Genomic DNA, 19,850 nt, shown 5'->3' on the forward strand with positions numbered 1-19,850 from the left:
ATCTCTGTCCACGAAACTGTATCTAATGGTCCACCCTGATACCTTGCAGAGACATACAGAAGTGGTCATAAATCTATTCTGGCTTATTTACAGCCTCTGCTGTAGTCAGCGTTTTGAAAGGAACAAATCCTCTGTTGCCTTTTGCCATCTGTAGAGCTCTCTATCCAGTGCCAGTCTGCTGGTGGGCCTGCACACAGCGATGACACAGAGGTGCATCCAGCATCAAGTCAGTGCCTCAGCTGTGCATTCTGCTTTAAATGACTTGTCCCATGAATGTTTTTGACATCATTTTTTATACAATGCTGTGTCCTTAGGCGAAGGACACCGTTGAGTTATTGTTATGGGGAGAGTTATGGCTGTGTTATGGCCAGACCTAGTTGGAGGCTAACTGTTATGGCTCCTAGATTGACAGAAGTTAGAACTGAGGTTCATACAATAAAATACAATAGTGTGACTCAGGGAGAAGAAGAGAAGCTCTCGGAAATCTAACCTTGTTTGAAATAAGTGCTCATTTATTAGGCTTTTCCCCAGGCAAGGACCTAACCGACAAATAACACTTTGTTTTAGAGCATTGTCCCTAAATAGCAAAGGAAATTGAAGTGCTTTTGGAGACAATTAAGCTTTTATTGTCCTCTCTGACAATTCTTTTGTCTGAAAAGTGACATTTGACCTAATAATAAATTGGTGTTATTAAGTAATTACTGATGTCTGGGCACTGAACTGACCTTTTGTATTGGGGGATACATGATCAGGTAAACATGATATCTGACCCTGGACCCCAAAAACAGTGATAAGGGTTCAGGGTTTCCCGCAGAATATTTGTTAGTTAAGGTGGTAGGGTTGGGTGGGTGGTTGTGGAGTGGACAGGGTGGCGTGCAATCAAAGGGGTGGGGCATACATGTCATGGTGTAAACAAAAATATTTTTATTAAAAACACTCAAATAAAACTTAATTTTTAAAGAAACTATGACAGGAAATGAACACATACTAGATTATTAATGAATTAAATGTTTTTACCTCTAATGGGAATAGCTGCGTGATGAAGTGAAACTAAAGGGTAAATAAACACAAACTGAAGCAGATTTGTAGAAGGTCTGGCGAATGATGATAGATAGCGCCAAGATTATAAAAACTGATTATTTCACACTATTAATTACATTATCTTAAAGGCATATAACTACTGTAGCATTTAAATAATGCACATAAATAACGTGAGCAAGAGCGCTCAACAATTATTTTGAATCAACAGGCACGTGCAACCTAGCTAGCAGGTTGCTCAAACAACAAAAATCAGCAGCTAACTTACTTTAAATTTGCAAGAACTATAGACTAATACAATAACAAGCTTAAATAAACCCAAAAGTCCACTTACAGTTCTCACGGACACGCGTTTTATCAACTGGCTATCCTCCAGACAGTTGATGGACCATTTCGGCCGCATGGCGCACGTGCATGCTCACGGTGTAAAGCGCGTCCGCACTATTCTCCAAAATGATTTATCAACTAGCTACTAGTTATCTTCCAGACAGTGACCGACCACGTCTTTCTCTCATTTCGCCGTGTGGCGCGCATGTCCGCTTGCGGTCTATAGCGCGTCCGCGCTATTCTCCTAGATGCACTTGACGGCCTTTTGTGCAGCAAATGTTTTTTTTGTTTGTTTTTTTTTGGACAACCTAGTAAAGGCAGTAGGGTTTCCCAGCTTAGGCAGGCCGCCCGAACTGCATGCAGGAAATCCTGAGGGTCAATTCTTTTAAATAGAAATGTATAATCTGTAAGTTGATTAAATCATATTTCATTGATGTATGGTTTGTTAGAACATGAAAATATTTGGCTGAGATACAACTATTTGAATGTCTGGAATCTGAGGGTGCCAAAAAATCTAAATATTGATACATTCGCCTTTAAAGTTGCCATCATATGGATCTTTACATAATAAACAAATTATTTTTGGCATTAAAGAAAAATCAATAATTTTAACCAATAAAATGCATTGTTTCCTATATCTACAATTAAATCAGTGCGACTTAAGACTGATTTTGTAGTCTAGGGTCACATATCTTATGTTTGTTTGTGTTTTTCATTGTATAATATCCTATAAGTGATCTACATACTTATTTATAGGGCTCTGCTATGCCATTACAGTTAATAGCTACCCAGTCTCACAAAATTATGTACCTATAGTCACGTTATTTTTTTTTTCATGATTCTGGCACGAAAATTTCCGTGGTTTTTCGTGATCATATCACAATTTTCTGTTTATGTGTCATTGTCACGTATTGGTTACTCAACTGCTTTTTCCTATTTTCAAACCATTTTCGCTTATGAGCGTTAGCATGTCACGCTTTTCTGTTTGTGTCACTGTCACGTATTGGTTACTCAACTTTTTTGTCCTAATTTCTTACCATTGTCGCTTCGGTTTAGGGTTAGATTTACATAAAATGACATCCCTACCCAAACCCAACTCTAACCCCAACGTCAGGCGAGAATTGGTTAAAGTTTAGAAAATATAAGAATATAAGAATAAGTCTTGTATATTTTTTTATAAACCAATACTTAGTGACATACTAATGCAAGCACCAAATCTAACCCTAAACCGAAGCGACAATGGTTTGAAAATAGGACAAAAAAGTTGAGTAACCAATACGTGACAGTGACACAAACATAAAAGCGTGACATGCTCACGCTCAAACGTGGCAAAACGTGACATTGTCACACTGGTCCATACGTGCCTATAGGTACATAATTTCCTGATACAGGGTTGCGAGGAGACAGAGATTTCTTTAAAAAATGATCGAAATGAACATAAGATAGATAGCACCGTAAAAATTCCCATGGCCTACATTTTTATGTGACATCCAAAATGATGTGAATGTAAAAGTGATCACATAGACTGATGATGCACTTGAGGGGATATCAGATCCATAAGTGATCCTCCAGTCTTAACCTTCTGTATGTTAAGACCAACATACACAGAGACCTCGCTGTCATTCACACTTTGTTGTGATTTATTTAGTTCTACATAAAATCATATAATGTAAAGAACGTTCTGTGAAAACCTTGATATAATTAATATATTGGCTAAGTAAGCCAATGCCAAAGATTGAAATCAGTACTAAATGACTAAAAATAGGTATGTTGCTAACTCTGCTGTCCCGGCTGACTTTTTGGTTCCGCTCAACGAAACTCAAGATTTCCTCACGTGTGCACAGTGTTGTGGAAAATAATGCTTCTGTTGGTTTGTTGATGGCAAAATTTCTGAGTTACTATTGTTATCACCACCGGAAGAACCATACTTTCTCGTTTTCAGTCACCACCTTTCATGTTTAACTACTGGCTGTGCGAGCTCGCCAAAGTCTGTTGTTTGTAAAATCGTTGTTGTTTTTGCTGAAGTTAAGACATTCTTGAAATTGTAATAGACATTTAGTTTAATTGCTAAACTACAAGTGAATGAAATTTTAATAAATTTGAACGACTACCACGGGAGTTTTACCACCCCCAAAATCTGCTTAAATGGACAAAGAATGTGAAGCAGCCGTATTGCCATGCATTAAATGTTTGTATATATGTGTGCGTAATGTAAATGTAAAACAATAAAATAGTTATGAATTTAGTATTTTTGTTTTTAATCTAAAACTTGTGAAGGATTTTAGATTCAAAACCCTTTGGTTAAAAACAAATGAGATCTTGGAGCCAATCTTGGGGTTATTAGTGATATTCTGAATAAGTAGTGTTATTTGTTGTAATTAGTGGTTTGTTTTTTTATATATCTGACTTTTCAGAAGTAGTATTTAGAGGATCTGGCAAACAGCTTATCCTGAAAGATTCAGGTCAATATCTCAAAAATGTAAAAAGTTATAGCAAAAATTTTATAATTTTCATGATTCAGTCACACATTTTCTAGAATTTTAATGGAAAACATGGGACAAAATAAAGTGATGATTTTCGAGTTTCAAATTACCAGTATTTTGTTATTCTTGAACCCATAATATGATCTTGGTCTCATTTAAAAGCTTTTTTCAAGCTCTTTCTATCTGATCAACTAGTTTTAGCATTTAACCATTTTGAAAATGTTAGCAACATACCTACTAAAAAATCTAACTTTTGATGCTCCTAATCCCACAAATAAAAAGAGACTTCACTCTGGATTTCACAGACAGGGTCACATATTTTAAGAAGCCTATATTGCTTTACCTCCTGTTAAAGTGTGTCTTAACTAAGTTATGTCCCATAGAGACACAGGTCAGACATGTCCAAGCTGATGTAGCGAGTGGTTTAGGACGTGCGTGCTAAGTGCCTCTTTTAAAAAAATCATTTCTGACAATAACAGGAGTAGAAGTGTGTGTTAAGACGCCCTCTTCTTGCACAGTTTGACTCTACAGGAAAAACCAAGCCTGGGCTGTCTGTAATGCTGTTTTAAACTCAGCCAATCCTCTATGTGTGACGCCCGCTCGGAGTGGCTTCAGCATCATGATATTTAACACACCCACCCAATATCCGACAGAGGTATTTCCTCAAGCGCCTGTCAACGCGTAAAAATTACTTTAGCGTGTCGCCGCAACGCGCCCGTTGAATCTTCAGCATTAAATACTGAAACTTCTCCAAACATCACGTTTTTATCGACAGGAGGAGGTTGGATTCACTTTCATGAAACCTGCCAGGTCTGCCATGCGCCTCTGCTGAACAGCCTTGGATAAATAAGAGACAGTGAACTTGTGCAGCTGTGAAAGAGAAATCTCTCGCGCTGTATGAATAGCGACAGATGTTTGCTGCGCGAGCCGGTCATTCGCCAGCAAGCGTGATCGATGGACCGCTGCGCTTTCGGAGTCTTGAACACGCACTTTGTGGATATATATATTAATTGGATGGGGTTTGTTAACTCGCCGACATCTGAAATATAATGTCTACAGTCTTAAATGCTAAAATAGAATATGAGCAATTGCGCGTTTTCGGAAATTATCCTCGCGCCCCGTCAACTCACCGTACCTGACCGCGCGAGAGGAATTTAATCGCGAGCGCCCGAAAATAACCAGGATTATCGTTTCGCATGGATGTGGATGAAAGGACAAGCCTGTGGCAAATAAATCCTTATTTATTTCCTTAAACTGGCAAACGAAAACCTTCCATGTGTGCTCATAAAACTGGGATCCCGTGTTTTATGTACTGTCGGCGATGTAGTGCGCTTGCTCACTTTTATCCCTGCCATTCCCAACAAATCTTTTCTTGAACAGGACACATTAAAGATGATCCTTTTTAGAAAATTCCGCGTCTTGGTGTTAATGGTGTTTCTTATAGCCTGCTCTATGCACATTATGATAGACTTACTGCCAAAGCTGGAGAGACGGGGCAGTAGCGCCTGCTTGTGCTCTCACGCGCCCAGCGAAGAGCCGCAGAACTGGGCAAAGCATCGAGCCAAACCGGTATCAGAGTCCGGCTGGCCTAACAAACACACGCTGAGAATACTTCAGGACTTCAGCAATGAGCCCAACTCAAACCTGTCCTCCCATTCACTGGAAAAGATTAACGTTGGGGATAAATCTGAGACTTTAAAGAGACTCGAGCGGCTGAAGACAGGTGACGACAAGCGCGCGACACGGGACTCTAGCTTCCGTAAGCACGCGGCCGTCAAAGGCTCAAAGCTTTCTGCTCTGTTTCAGCATCCTTTATACACGAGGCCGTTGCCTCATCTGGCTGAAGAAGACACGCTGTTTAATGTCAACACTGATATAAGATTTGACCCTAAAGCTGCTGAAAACCCGGAGTGGTGGGTGGATCTCATTTTTTCAATTAAATGCTCTCAATTTGCTGTCAAGTGGCTTAAAGTGATAATTCTGGAGAAAGTCATGTCATAGTAAAAGTATATAATAAATATGTTTATTACGGTATTACCATAGTTTTATTGCAAATATCAATGTTAGTTTTTTATAAACTATGGTTACTTTGATAAAATCATGGTTAATTTGTAAAAGTGTTTTCTGTAGCTTTCCTTGTGGTTTAAAAGAAAACATGAGATACTTGCACAGTAATATATCAATCCCTCCTGAAGGGTTTATTACAAAGTCCCAAATGCAATGAATTCTGGGTCATTCCTTTTCTCCATAGGCAAGGAGAAGAAAAGGATGGAGATTATGCTACTACCGGCAAAATCTCCCCGGACTCCTACCCAAACTGGCTCCGCTTCCACATTGGGATCAACCGGTATGAGCTGTACTCCAGGCACAACCCAGTCATTGATGCTATGCTGAAAGACTTGGTCTCGCAACAAATTACCAGTGTCGGTAAGACAATATTTGAGATGCAGTTGTTCACTTTTACAGTGTGATGAGTTTAGTTCCTCTGAGTATAGTCCTTCCAAGATAATGGCTTGAATTTTCCTGCATTCCGCATCAATAAAATTGGACTGAGATTTACAGGTAGTGGGATCCAGCTGGGTAAATGAATTAGAAGAGTGTGCAATTTAGACTTAATCAAACACCATGCTGTGGAAAAGTATGTCCTGCCAAACCTTGCTATCTTCAAGTAGGAGAGAAAGACATTACCAATGGGCTGCGTTTATGTGGAACCCCAGGGTCGATATGTCTGATATGCTTTTAAGAGTTCCAAAAACCTCTAAAACCAACATGTAATTAAATAAAGGACATTTGGAGTTAAAAATACCTCTAGCAGTAAGTAAAAAAGTGCACAACAGCCTCTTGCCAGGATATTCTGCACAAGCATCTTCACTGATGCCAATAACGTAGTATTTGTCTAAAATACACTTGTTGCCTTTTTCCTATTACTGTAACTATTATCAAATACAATACCAGGATCATCTGTAATAAGAGCTGGACAGAGTGCTTACCATGACATGGTTGACAGTTACCACTTGACCGTTTTCACGTTGTTATTACTATTTGCTTTTAATGAGTCTTATCTTAAAGATGGTTTATAAGAGGACTCCAGTTTTGTTTATCATCACTTCTGTTCTCTCCATAGCAATGAAATCTGGAGGAACGCAATTGAAGCTCATCATGACATTCCAGAACTATGGCCAAGCTCTCTTCAAACCCATGAAGTAAGTCATAATATCCAAACAACAAACGTGTACACTTTGCAACCTGTGGTTAAATACTGCATAAAACTAAAATACTGCACAAGTCATGGCTTATATATTATTAGGGTGATCCATATGGCCAGTGTTAGAGGCTTATACTTGTTTATCATTATTTATACCCCGGGGCTGTTGAATGCTTTATTGTTATTGGTTAAGAAATGTTCCACAGGTATGCCTTATTTTTTAATAAATGCACACTTGACCTGTGAAATGTATGAAAATAACCATTAGAGCAATGTTTCAGTAATGTCTGTGGTAAACTTTCATGTAATTAAACGGCCAGTCACATGTGGGTAATGGTATAATTGCAGGTACATTTGGTGTCTGCACTGCAAAAAATGATGTGTTAATCCTCCACACATTGTGCGTGTCGTGCCATCCAACGCGCCACTTCATGCCAAAACAAATGAAAGGGACAACACAAGTTGTGCCAAAAACAGTGAAGGGAGTAACGCGTTGCAATTGATTCTGTTAATGTAATTCCATAAATGTGTTGTCCCTATACTAACACACCTTCTGTGTTATTATTCATTGTGCCGCCCACCATGGTCCTGCGACGTTAGATCAGAAATGTCTTGTCTGCAAGTGTTAATTTATCACAAAATAAAGTAACAGGAGTAACCAACTCATTTAAATTTCACTAATTGTAACTGCGTTACTTGATTTAAAAAAATACTTTGTTACATGTTTATTACCGCTAAAAGTAGTGGAATTACAGTAACAGAATTAATTGTAACGCGTTACTTCCATCACTGTTTTTAACACAACTTGTGTTGTCCCTTTCATTTATTTTAACATGAAATAATGCATTAAATGGCATGACACCACAATGTGTAAAAAATTAACACATAATTTTTTGCTGTGTAGTCATAATTAAAAAAAAAAAATTCAAATGGTCATATTTTTAATTATTTTAGTAATTTGGTACTCATTGTCATGGATCACAAGATGTTACAGGCCATAACAAAAAGTGTCAAACTTATTTTGAATGTTGTTGTTGCGTAATTTACTGATTTAAGTAAGTCACACATAGATTTTGTGTCATAAAGATAATGTTATCTATAGCTGACTATCATAGATTATAGTTTAGCGGACAAGTGAGAATGATTTGTGAAAAACTTGAAATGGTTTGATGTAAATTGTTTTCCAGAACAAATATGCTCATGAATTTATACAGCACCAGTTATTAATCATATGCATATAAATAAATTAAACGTAATTTCCAGCTATTATTAAACAATTAAACTACACTTTCAGCTACTCATCTATCTATAAATCAAATCAATTATAATTTTTAAATAAAAATATACATTTAATAAATCTTTCTATAATAATAAAATATTTTACAAATTTGCGGTACAAATCTAAACCTCTATCCTGACTAAGACACTAAGAAAAATCCTCATTCCTGAGCTTTGCAGTAACTTTTACATTGTTAGTTACTGCTGTGTCGTATGTATTTAGTATGTACAGCATTATTACACCATGTGGTGCAGTGTTCAAGATACTGTATGGATTTTCAGTTTAAGTTAGAATAGTAGCTTTCTATATTTTCAGTCCTCTGTAGTTGTACTTACACTGTTATTAAATCTTGTGACAGACACACTGTCATTTTGTGAGGTATTTTTTGGCTTAGTTGCTCAATTCAATTTGGATATGTCTGTTATTACAGTTGTGTGATAATATGGTCGGATCAGGGCTATTGAAATAGGATTTATATTCGTCGCCATAGTGATCCACAATGGGCGGATCATATCCCATGTGAAATGTAGGTTACAATGGGAGGAAGGTTGTTTTTATGGATCTGACAACCCCTCAGTGCAAATAATATAGTACTTGCCTCCCTGTAATTTTCTGTAAATGGAAGCAAGTGAATCTTTGGTGTCATTGTCGGATCTAGAGCAAGCAGCCCCTCCATCTGCATGTGCTTTAACTATTGGTTTCAAGCACGGTTCTCGTGCTTTCTCTGGCAAATTAGTATTTAACATCCTAGTGGTCTCTTAGCATCATTGAGATCTACTCTGTGAGATACTTAATGGTTTTTCATAGCAGCAGTTAAAGACTAATGCATGCAGGATGTGGGCATGGATGACTGAATCATTACTGATGTGCTGTTTGGTCATATGTCCTGCCAGCTCAGAGTCTTTATTGGCCATGACGCTGGTAAACATCCTGTATTCATAGACATGATTTAGCCTTCAATATGAGAAGCTTTTTCATGTGTGATGATAACATCGAAGAGTGGATCAATAGTTTTGTTCATTAACTTGAAGTTTCTTGTGTTATGCGCTTTGACAAAGAACAACATTTTTGAGAATAAAGGAAGTTGATATGTGAGCTGCGCTTTGTGCATGAGTGAGTCCCAGATGATTCGGGCATTGGGAGATGTTCTTGGTTTGTGCTTGGGGAGTATTTAAGGAGAGATGAGAACAATGGTCTTTGGTGACAAGAAGCTGATAAATGTTATTAGAGAGAGGAGGTCTGGGCCTAGCCTGTTCCTGCTATAATTAGCACAGACCAACAAAGAGACACACATTTCTTCCAACCACAAGCTTTATACTTCATCCTGCTTTTGAGATCATCTTTTTTCCTGCCTTCTCATTTTTCACTGATAGGTTTGAAAACCAGCACTTATCCGACCTTCTTTGAGGACATATAAATGTCTTTGAGATGTTTATCCTTTTAACACCTAGCTCACTGCAAATCAAAGTCAAACTGTAACATTATTCATCGCAGCCTGTTCTGGAACCTTTTAATTACCTTTTTAAATATTGTTTTCACAAACTGATGTGATTATGCATTTTTTTCACAGATGGGTACAGAGGTGTATGTTAAATACTTGTGGTTATTTGCTCGCATCACAGAACTCACTTTCATGTTGCTGTATGCTGTTATGTTTAAGTAGTCAATCATTTTATCCTTTAAAACTCATCTTTGAGCATCAAAAAAGTTTTTCCTGTCATAATATTTTTATGCCCTAAAATAGCTTGAATGTAACTCTAAACCCTTGCCTCATTTACAGGGTTCCCACGGGTCCTTGAAATCTTTGAAAGTTTGTAAATCTGGGGGAAAAAATTCAAGGCCCTGGAAAGTTCTTGAAAATATACATACATAGATACAGCTCATTGAAAGTGCTTGAATCTATTTTATGCAAGAAGTTTTTTGGGGAAAAAAATCCATATTATTCCCTGTGTAGTGTAGGATAATATAAAAATGTTAGACTTTTTACTAAAGCTGTTAAAGCTAAACTGTTCCCTTTAAATGCTTATATCTTCTGTATGCGAATGTTGATTCATACCAAAATCCTTTTTTGCATAGTTGTGTTTGACACATGAAAACGTCTCGGGTTAAGTATGTAACTGTTGTTTCCTGAGAAGGGAACGAGGCGCTGTGTCTCCCTTGCCATACTACCTGTGTCCCTGTAACGCCGTCTTTGGCAATATTTTAGATAGCGATATACTTCCTGGCTCCTGCGTCACCCTGTCTTTGTCGTTAAGCCTCACCATTGGTTGAATTTGAAATACATATTCAGATGCACTTACTCTTCGAGGCGTCCCGAAAGTGTCACCGCAGTGACGCAGCGCGAGTTCCCTCAAAAGGGAACTGTAACAATGTATCTTAAAGGTATCACAATGTAACTTTTCTCTAACTTGAAATGTGTCCCCACATTAGTCCTTGAATTTGAGGGTATTGGACCTGGAAAGTCCTTGAAAGATCCTTGAATTTGAAGTTAACTAAGGTTATGGGAACCCTGCATTTAGTATAAGCGGATCTATGAATATGCAAATGAGTACCTGCCTTTACTCAATCACACAAACTAGGACCATAGACATAAATATGCGGATTAGTCCCTGCCTCCACTTAATCGCACAAGGTCAGACCATAGATATATATGTACATAGATGCCTCATTTGGCAGTTCCAGACACGTAGCTGATGGTTTCATAACTAGGGCTGTTCAAAAATATTGATACAGCTAACTATCATGATACGTTTCTTCCACGATAGTGTATCGATATTTCAATCTCTACTATCGGTATTTTAAAACCTTAATGATCCCTCTGTGTGCGTCAAACGACCTCCTCTGACGCTGCTGTAGTTGTCGCTGTCCAGTTGTCTGTCATATACAATTAATGTCTTAGAAGTTAACGGGAGTGAAAAAATGGCAGAAAATTTAAAAACACCTGCAGCTTTCGTGTGAACCACTTTGGCTTACATGCAGCGTACTGTACCGTACCCCGACGCATTGTATCGTGGCCATGTATCGTGACACGTATCGTATTGTGAGGCCCTTGCCAATACCCAGCTCTATTCATAATGCATGTGAATTGCAGATTTACAGCACATATTTTTACATACAATGTTTACACACAAAATTATAACGTTTTATTTCTGTAACAACACGTAAAACTTTAAAAATCCTCCATTGCGCTGCTAAAAAGAGTCATGTGATCACAGGTGGTGTCCATCTGAGTTGACATCATTTGCCAGCATCGCTTTATCAATGACATACGACACGTCTTAAGAGTGCATGTATCAGATGCATGTATACGATTCATATCCAATGTACTTCCACATGAGAATGCTGAGAATGTCGTAATCTATGCATTTTTTTCCTGCTTACACGTCTGTGGGTCATATCCGATCTGTGCCCCATGAGAGAAAAGAATTGGAATTGAGACACTTCAAACGTGAATTGAAAATGCTAGGGACCCACCGAATGTTTGGCAACCAAAATTATTACAAGTGGGATAAACTTTACCGAAAAATTAGGCCTATATAAAAAGGACGGAGAGCAAGAGACTCTTTGCGCTGCATCTCATGTCATAGATGAAAAGAGAAACGATAAAGAGCGACGAGATTGCGTAACAACAACTTTTTAAAACCAATAAAATCCTACAATGACAAACACGCTTATATTAAACAAAGAAATAAAGCGTTTATTAATGTCAATTATTAATTATTGTTTGGAAAACGAGGTTCAGTTTATTGAAATTATGAAATGCATAATGTAAATTGTTGACGTGCATTATGTCTTTAAGGAGACATCTTGATGACTCATGTCTGAATGCTCACATATGCTACATACTCAGACCTTCTTCATTCTTTACTGTGCAGCCTCAAGCTCACAGCTCCTTATCAAACTAGCAAAGACTTTGGTTGTTGTTAAACATTTCCTTCATTTATTCAGTCTGAAACCAGCATAACTCTTGAAAACGGAGAACTCTTTGACTGGCCCTAAAAGACAGATTTGTTTGTTTGTGCAATCTACTTAAACAGAAGGACTTTGGATATTTAACAGTGAGTTCATGAAAAGCGCTGATGAATGTGTGAGTGAGTAGTCAGATAATTTGGAATGGATGATTTCTTAAGAACTTCTACATTAAGACTCCAGAAGAAGGTTTAATATAGATGACCAAAAGAGTAGGCACTCAATGCACTGTAGAGAAGAACAGGTTTAAATGCATCATTGATCAGGCACTATTTAAAGATAAAAGAGATTTCAGTAGTAAACAGACATGTCTTAAAAGCTGCTCTCTGGGGCATGAAACACTACAAAATGGATCTTCTTCTGTTCTGACACAAAGGGGCAAAAGGACAACAACATAGTTGTTCTCATCTGCTTCCATTGTGTGACATCTCCCTTGAAATGTCACATGACAAGCACATGTTGATGACAGACTCATTTTGTCTATTTGAAAACAAGATGAGATGCAGAGATACTTACTCATGAATTCTCCATTAGCGTTGTTACGTCAGATAGCCTGACTTTCATCTACCGTATCAGAAACTTAGGCGTTCAGACAAATCTGCTTACACTCCACGTCCCTCACATAAACAGTAAAGCCCCTTATTGCTGTTGAAACACTGGCCAATCAAATTATAGAATTGAAACTAACTGAGTTTTAAAATTTTAATGATTTTGTATTGCATAATATGCAGACATTCTAGCTTCTGCTAACGTGGCACTGAGCAGCTAAAGTATCTTTTTTATTGTGGGTTTCAGAGTCTGGGCTTTTTGTTGTTATCTTCCATGGTCATTTTAGTTGAAGTTTATTTTTTACAGAGCTGTAATAATGCTTCAGCCTTGCTGCAATAAAGCCAAAAAGCTGAAAAACACCTCCCAGTCATCAAACCAGACATTCTGAGAGCCCTGAACTTAAGTGAACTTCTTGAAGTGTTCACTGTTACGTTAAACTGACTTTATATGTTATGATGTTTAGCAGCAACTGGATCTTACAGAAGGAGGCTTAGTGATTCATGTGGTTTGTACCGATTCTTGAGTCGGAGTCTCAGAAGCATGTGCTTTAGGGATGTCTGTCATAGCCTATTACTGTCAAAATGCCGTGCATCCACAAGGTTAATGATATCTGCCCTTGCAGTACTGTATCCTCCACGAATCTATTTCCATCCATAATATAACTATGATAGATCATCAGAATCTGTTAAACGTCTCCGTAGTACCACTCAGTGCTCAATCCCATATCTGATAAGTTGTTTTCCTGTCTTTGCCAAGGCCTGACTCATAAAAAGGCATCACAGCAACATAGGAGTCCCTTCATTTGTAAATTACAAATCTAAAAGTAGCTTCAAAGAAATTTGGGACATATTTTGGTCACTACAGTATATAATTCCAATGCTTGTTTTCATTAATTTGCTATTATTCTTTGTGTATAATGTGTAGATATCTCCAAGCGTTTTAGTCTTAATATATATGCATATGTATGTATATATGTATATATGTGTGTGCACTGACTTTTAGTGTAGTCTTAAAAGCAGAGGGTCGTGTAAAAGCAAACAGCAACACAAACAGACCTATCTTATAACCTGTAGTTACTGTCACCCGAGCGCCACTGGGAATAATTAGCAGATAATGAGGCACGAGGTAAAATACTGCGTTTACAATTGTTAAAATTCTTGATTGTCACTCTTAATTTAAATGGCATCACTTCTTTGCAATGCAACAAACTTTCTAATTGGCCTTAAATGCTTTAATCAACAAAACAGACAGCAGCAACTCGGTCATGCGCAGTATAATACAACGTCTGCTTCCATCCAAAGCTTTGAAGACATCTGTTCTTCAGCTTACTGTAGCAGTGAATGGGAACAACTCTGTTACTCTGTTTTGTATTTGGAACTGTGGGATCGCTTTTCAGATCAGAGATCTGAGGGAGATGAGTGTGGCCGTGACTTTCCTCTCTTTACATTCTTACCCAACAGTGAGGTTGGGTAGACACAACATATGATGTATCTGGCCTTGGATTCATTTGAGTTTTTCTCTTATGTTCTGTTTTTCACTGTTCCAGGATTGCTTGTTTGTGATATGATAAGCCCTTGACTTTATCCAGAAAGGCACAGTTCATTGTAGCTCTTAAGCCTGTGCCTTTTAGGCATACTGAAAATCAAGAGCAATGAGAATGCACAGCTGGGTCATTCCTACTGTGCAGTGTATTTTCTTTAATATACTGCATGTCTTTAAAGATGGTTTCAGCAGTTACAACATAAACAAGCGCCTTTCGTGGTCAACACGTAACTACCGGTAAACTACGCTACATTCTAAAATTGGCTGAGTTATTTTTGACTCATAATGGGTAAATATTGTACAGAACACGTGCTGGGTTAAAAATTGACCCAATGCTGGGTTGTTTTAACACAGCTGCTGGGTTATTATACCCCATGGTTGCATAACAACAACTCAACATTGGGTTATTTTTAACCCAGCACGGGGTAATTTTTAACCCAGCATGTGTTCGGTCCAATATTTACCTATTATGGGTCAAAAATAACCCAGCCATTTTTAGAGTGTAAGAATAAATAACAACAAAGTACTTTAAACAAACACTTATTTATATAATAAGCAAAATAAACAACATGTAGATTACCTAGGAAACCAAAACATTTGTTATTTTCGATGAGGCATTTGTTTAGACCAGTGGTTCTCAAACTGGGGGCCGGGGCCCTCAAGGGGACCCGCGAGATAATGCCAGAGGGCCCCAGTTTTAAGACATTTTAAAAAAAAGTTCATTTATCATGAATTCTGTGTAATTAAACCTAAAAAAATAAGGCTACTAACCGACAGCACTACTTTGTATAATTTAATCTTTTTTGTTTAATTAAAATGTTAAATTTTAGAACAGTTTTTTGTCATAAATTTTCTTTGGGGGGCCGTGATGGAATGCCACGTACACGAGGGGGGCCACACGCAGAAAAAGTTTGAGAACCAATGGTTTAGAACATTAAAATAAAATGAAATCGGAAGTAAAGTGCAGACCAGGCGTTTATCGCGTCACAAAAATTCAAAATTTTGAGCAAAAAGCTAAGATAATTTTTTATTAGTTTTTGTAAAGGACTTTTGTTAGAGATCAGATTCAGAACGATTATCAAAATATACACTGAGTTTTTACTGTTTTTGGACTAGTGGATGTTTCAGTCTTTTATAAGTTGGGTAAGAGCGCCACCTAGTGCATAATAGCGGAAATATGGTTGACCGTAGAAACTCGTCATTGGCAGGGAAGCGTTTTCTCTTAATTGACAAGACAACTTGTCAGTGGCGGTGAAAAAGGTAAATTACAACCCAACAGGGTTCATCCCTTTTTGACCCAATGCTGGGTTAAAAATAACCCAGCATTTTTAGATTGTATGCCAAGTAATGAAGTAATTAATAAAGTTATTCAGCGCGATCATTAAAAAAATTTACGTATTTGCTTGTGCTTAAAAGATAACAGGCTTAACTCAGCCACGCATACTGAAGTGCGCATACCCAAGTAAAAAAGCCATTTGTAAAAGCCTTTAGCCTCAAATGTAGATCTAATGGTCTGTTAGATTGGGAGATGTAGGCTAATGACTGTACAGCCCAAGAGCAAAACAGCTTGCAGGAGTCCATTGATCTGTTTACACAGGATTGCAGAAATGAGTGGACCTGAGAAAACATGCCGCCCATTTGTGATACAGCATATGCAAATATGAGCTTTGGAATCAAATTTTTCATTGAAACACTGGTTTTGTGGCTAATCACAAAGCTTTTAAATAGAATGCATACATTATATTTGTGCATTAGAATAGCACTATTGTGCAGTTATAAGAGGATCAAGAAAATTGCCAGGGTGTTCATAGAGGTCCAGTCAGACAAACATTAATCTTATTGACAAAATCCAAAAACCTCTCATTGAGAAATTGCCATAGTCACTCCTAGAAAGCAGCCTAAACAAGCCATAACATAAGCACAATGAATCATTTTAGGAATTCTCTCTATATATGTATATTCTCTAGATTATATTCTCCGTAATCAATGTCATCTATAATCTGCTCACAGTTCTGAAAAGGCAATGTGCCATCTACTGCACTCACCAATATACCAGCAGAATTTTTCCAGCGAATGTTTTATATTTTTATCTTTCTCCTGTCTTTTGTACCTGTGCTTGGGGAATTATGAAAGGAGCTTCTACATAGCTGGAAAATATGAACTTCTTTAACCAAGCCAGCATCAAAAGTATTGCTAATCCAAGCTTTCACTCACAAACTTGTTTTTTCCTCCGTCTCAGACTGTTCCTATAAATGTTTAACAATTTTGATTCTGGCTCTGCTGTCTACAATGTGACCGATATGTTTCCTATTGTGTTGCAGCCAGCTGCTAGATTCCATGTTCCTACCACATGGTCAATAACATATGATTTAAGTCAAATTTAAGGGTATGACCCCAGAACCATATTTCATTGTGTTAGATAGATCCCAGGAATGTTAAACCTGCTGTGTTTTATATGCTATGCGTATTTGATAACAGTTTTCTGTCTATCATTTTTTTAACATCTGATATAAAGATTAAACAGAACAGGCTGTGGATTATGTTCACTCCTAGAATAAAAGACACTTATCTGTATTTAGGATCTCTTGACAGAAATGCAATATAATATACATACGGCTAGATTATCAGTGGTGTATAAAGACCTTACAAAATTAACTGTATTGTTTTTATTACCTTAGAATTAGTCGTTTTTATCTACATACATGGAAGTCGCCGTCATGTTTCTACAGTAGCCATAAACGGACAAGGTTTTTTAGAGAGCAAGTTTTGTCCCTACATTGTCTCAGACGACGACATGTTTGTCCTGTGGTAGCTACCATAGCTTCTCTTTCGTTTCGAAATTGAGGTTGCTTGCAATTCGCAATCCTACCGCTAGATGCCACTACAGAACCCACACTGGACCTTTTCTCATAAAAGAAAAGACGTATTCTCATAATTCAGTATTTGAAAAGTGTTGTACATAAGCATACCTTATATAGTTTAAGAAAAAAATATTTTTAGAGCTGAATGTAAACGCTTTCACTCCTGAGGTTAAATAGTCAACTTATTTACCTAAATTGGCGTTATATGTCATTCCATCTGTTCAAGTGAGAGGACTGAAATATTCACAAGCATAAGAGAGGCTGTGGATGTCTGTTCAAAACAGTCACACATCAATCAAACGTACTTCATGCTTTATTAGTAATGATGAAGAATTTTCAGCAAATTATTCATGAAATGAAACTCAAATGGGACAAAGACAGAAAAGTCATTTGAAGTTTTCGTTGGATGCAGAAATATAAATAAGGAATGTTTCTCCGTTAAATGAAAACCTTATAGATCTGTAGACAGACGAATGCTTTTTGTGCAAATGTGTTTATTGTGAATAGGCCCATATAAAGTCGAAATGTTGTTAGCAAAGTAGACTCCCAACAAATATTGGGGCTTGATGTGAATCACAATGGCATACTATAATCAAAACTGCTGAAAGTCGAGTTGGACTGCTTTAACCTGGGCTCGGTCTTTTCTTGCCCTTTAATTTATAAAGCTCTGCTTATCAACTCCTGCTTTTCCACCCACTAATTTACCTAATTTCATGGTGGAGCGCTTACCACAGACTGAGGAAGTTGTTATTTTATAGCTTACGGCTGCATTTTACCTGGCCATGATTTTGGGAGGGAATACAAAAATATTACAAATTACAGTTACGATAAATGAACTGTGTTAGTAATGTGGCCGTTTTCAAATCCACAACAGAGAAAAACCTAATGTATATTTCTAGAGAAGAGGTTTTCGTACGTCTCAAAGATTTAAATGTATAGAACAAAAGGGCACTGCTTTTGCAATTAAGGCAACGAAAATGAGAAAACATTTTGAGCCTCGCCAGCATTCTTGCCACCAACAGCCAGGCCAGACTGCAGCGGTATAATTACTCTAATTGTCTCGGCAATAAATCTGAACCCAGACATGAAAGATTTCAGGGAACATCTTTAATTACACACAGTGGGGACCAAATAACCACTTGGCAACTAGGAGATATTTTATGAAGAATTTATCTAGGGAACGTTTGATTTTAAAATATTGGCTTCTCAGTAATGGTGTCTTTTAATTTGTTCAGGTGCTAAAGCTCAAAAATGCCCATGACACTTCAAAAGACCTGTTGACACTGTATCTGACAGACAAAATATGACTGTATCAGGGTGGTTGTTACACTGATTGTGGCGTCTAGTGTCTTTGTGACTTCAGTTTAAATTATATTATTTGGGATGCGGTGCACTATAAATTCCATTGACATTTGAAGAGCAAATATTTGTTGTTATTAAATTATTTTAAAAGTTAAAAGGGACATTTCACAAGAATTTTTAAGATGTCAAATAAATCTTTGGTGTCCGCAGAGTACATATGTGACGTTTTAGCTTAAAATACCTCATAGAGATCATTTATTATAGAATGTTAAAATTGCCACTTTGTAGGTGTAAGCAAAAATGTGCCGTTCTTGGGTGTGTCCTTTAAAATGCAAATGAGCTGATCTCTGCACTAAATGGTAGTGCTGTGGTTGGATAAGGCAGATTAAGGGGCGGTATTATCCCCTTCTGACATCACAAGGGGAGCCAAATTTCAATGACCTTCTTTTATATGCTTGCAGAGAATGGTTTATCAAAACTAAGTTACTGGGTTGTTCTTTTTTATATTTTCTAGGTTGATAGGAATTTAGTTGGTGCAATGTGGGACTTTTAGAAGGATCTCTTGACAGAAATGCAATATAATATACATAACTATATTATCAGCATTGTATAAAGACCTTAAATAATGAACTGTATTGTTTTTATCTACATACATCGTGGGTCTCCTTACATGGAAGTCACCACGATGTTTTAACAGTAGACCTACATGGACAAATTGCTCTAAAGAGCGGTTCATACATTGTCTCAGACGACGACGTCTTTGTCCTGTGCCATTTATCGTAGTTTCTCTTTGCGTTTCGAAATTGAAGTTGGTTGCAATTTGCAATCTCACCACTAGATGCTGCTAAAAAAACCATACCCATAAGTTCAATGTTAATTAATGACCTGCAGTGCATGCGTATTGTCAGTCAAAATGTCATGTTTATAACAGTACAAAATGTTTTTATCATCAGTGCTGGCTCAACAGGTCAAAGAAAAATGAAGTATGGTGTAAATAAACAATTTTGCTGTCGCTTGTTAACTCTTTCGACGCCATTGACGAGATAACTTGTCAATTAACTCTTTCGCCGCCATCGACGAGATATCTCGTCAATTAAGTGAAAATGCTTCCCCGCCAATGACGAGATTTTCCGTCTTTCCGCAATACCGCTATTTTCCACCAGGTGGCGCAACTTATACAACCCAGAAGTAGCGCCTCACGTGAAAGAGAAAGAACTCTGTGTATGTTTTAAAGATCGCTCTTCGTCTGATCTCTATGAAAAGTCCTTCGCAAAAATGGAATTATCTCAGCTTTT

At 37.4% G+C, this 19,850-nt stretch overlaps 1 protein-coding gene across 1 annotated transcript in view; it reads left to right on the plus strand.

The window, feature by feature from the left end:
* Window positions 1-4,420: 4,420 nt before the first annotated feature.
* The window catches only part of fam20cb (FAM20C golgi associated secretory pathway kinase b), a 63,664-nt gene continuing 48,234 nt past the window's right edge, over window positions 4,421-19,850 (plus strand). Inside the window, exons 1-3 of the mRNA XM_073866824.1 lie at window positions 4,421-5,761; window positions 6,100-6,275; window positions 6,973-7,051. Coding sequence (XP_073722925.1) covers window positions 5,241-5,761; window positions 6,100-6,275; window positions 6,973-7,051 — 776 coding nt within the window. The 5' untranslated portion in view covers window positions 4,421-5,240. The remainder of the gene's footprint in view (window positions 5,762-6,099; window positions 6,276-6,972; window positions 7,052-19,850) is intronic.

Source organism: Misgurnus anguillicaudatus, chromosome 4 (assembly GCF_027580225.2).
Source record: "Misgurnus anguillicaudatus chromosome 4, ASM2758022v2, whole genome shotgun sequence".
Lineage (NCBI taxonomy): Eukaryota > Metazoa > Chordata > Actinopteri > Cypriniformes > Cobitidae > Misgurnus > Misgurnus anguillicaudatus.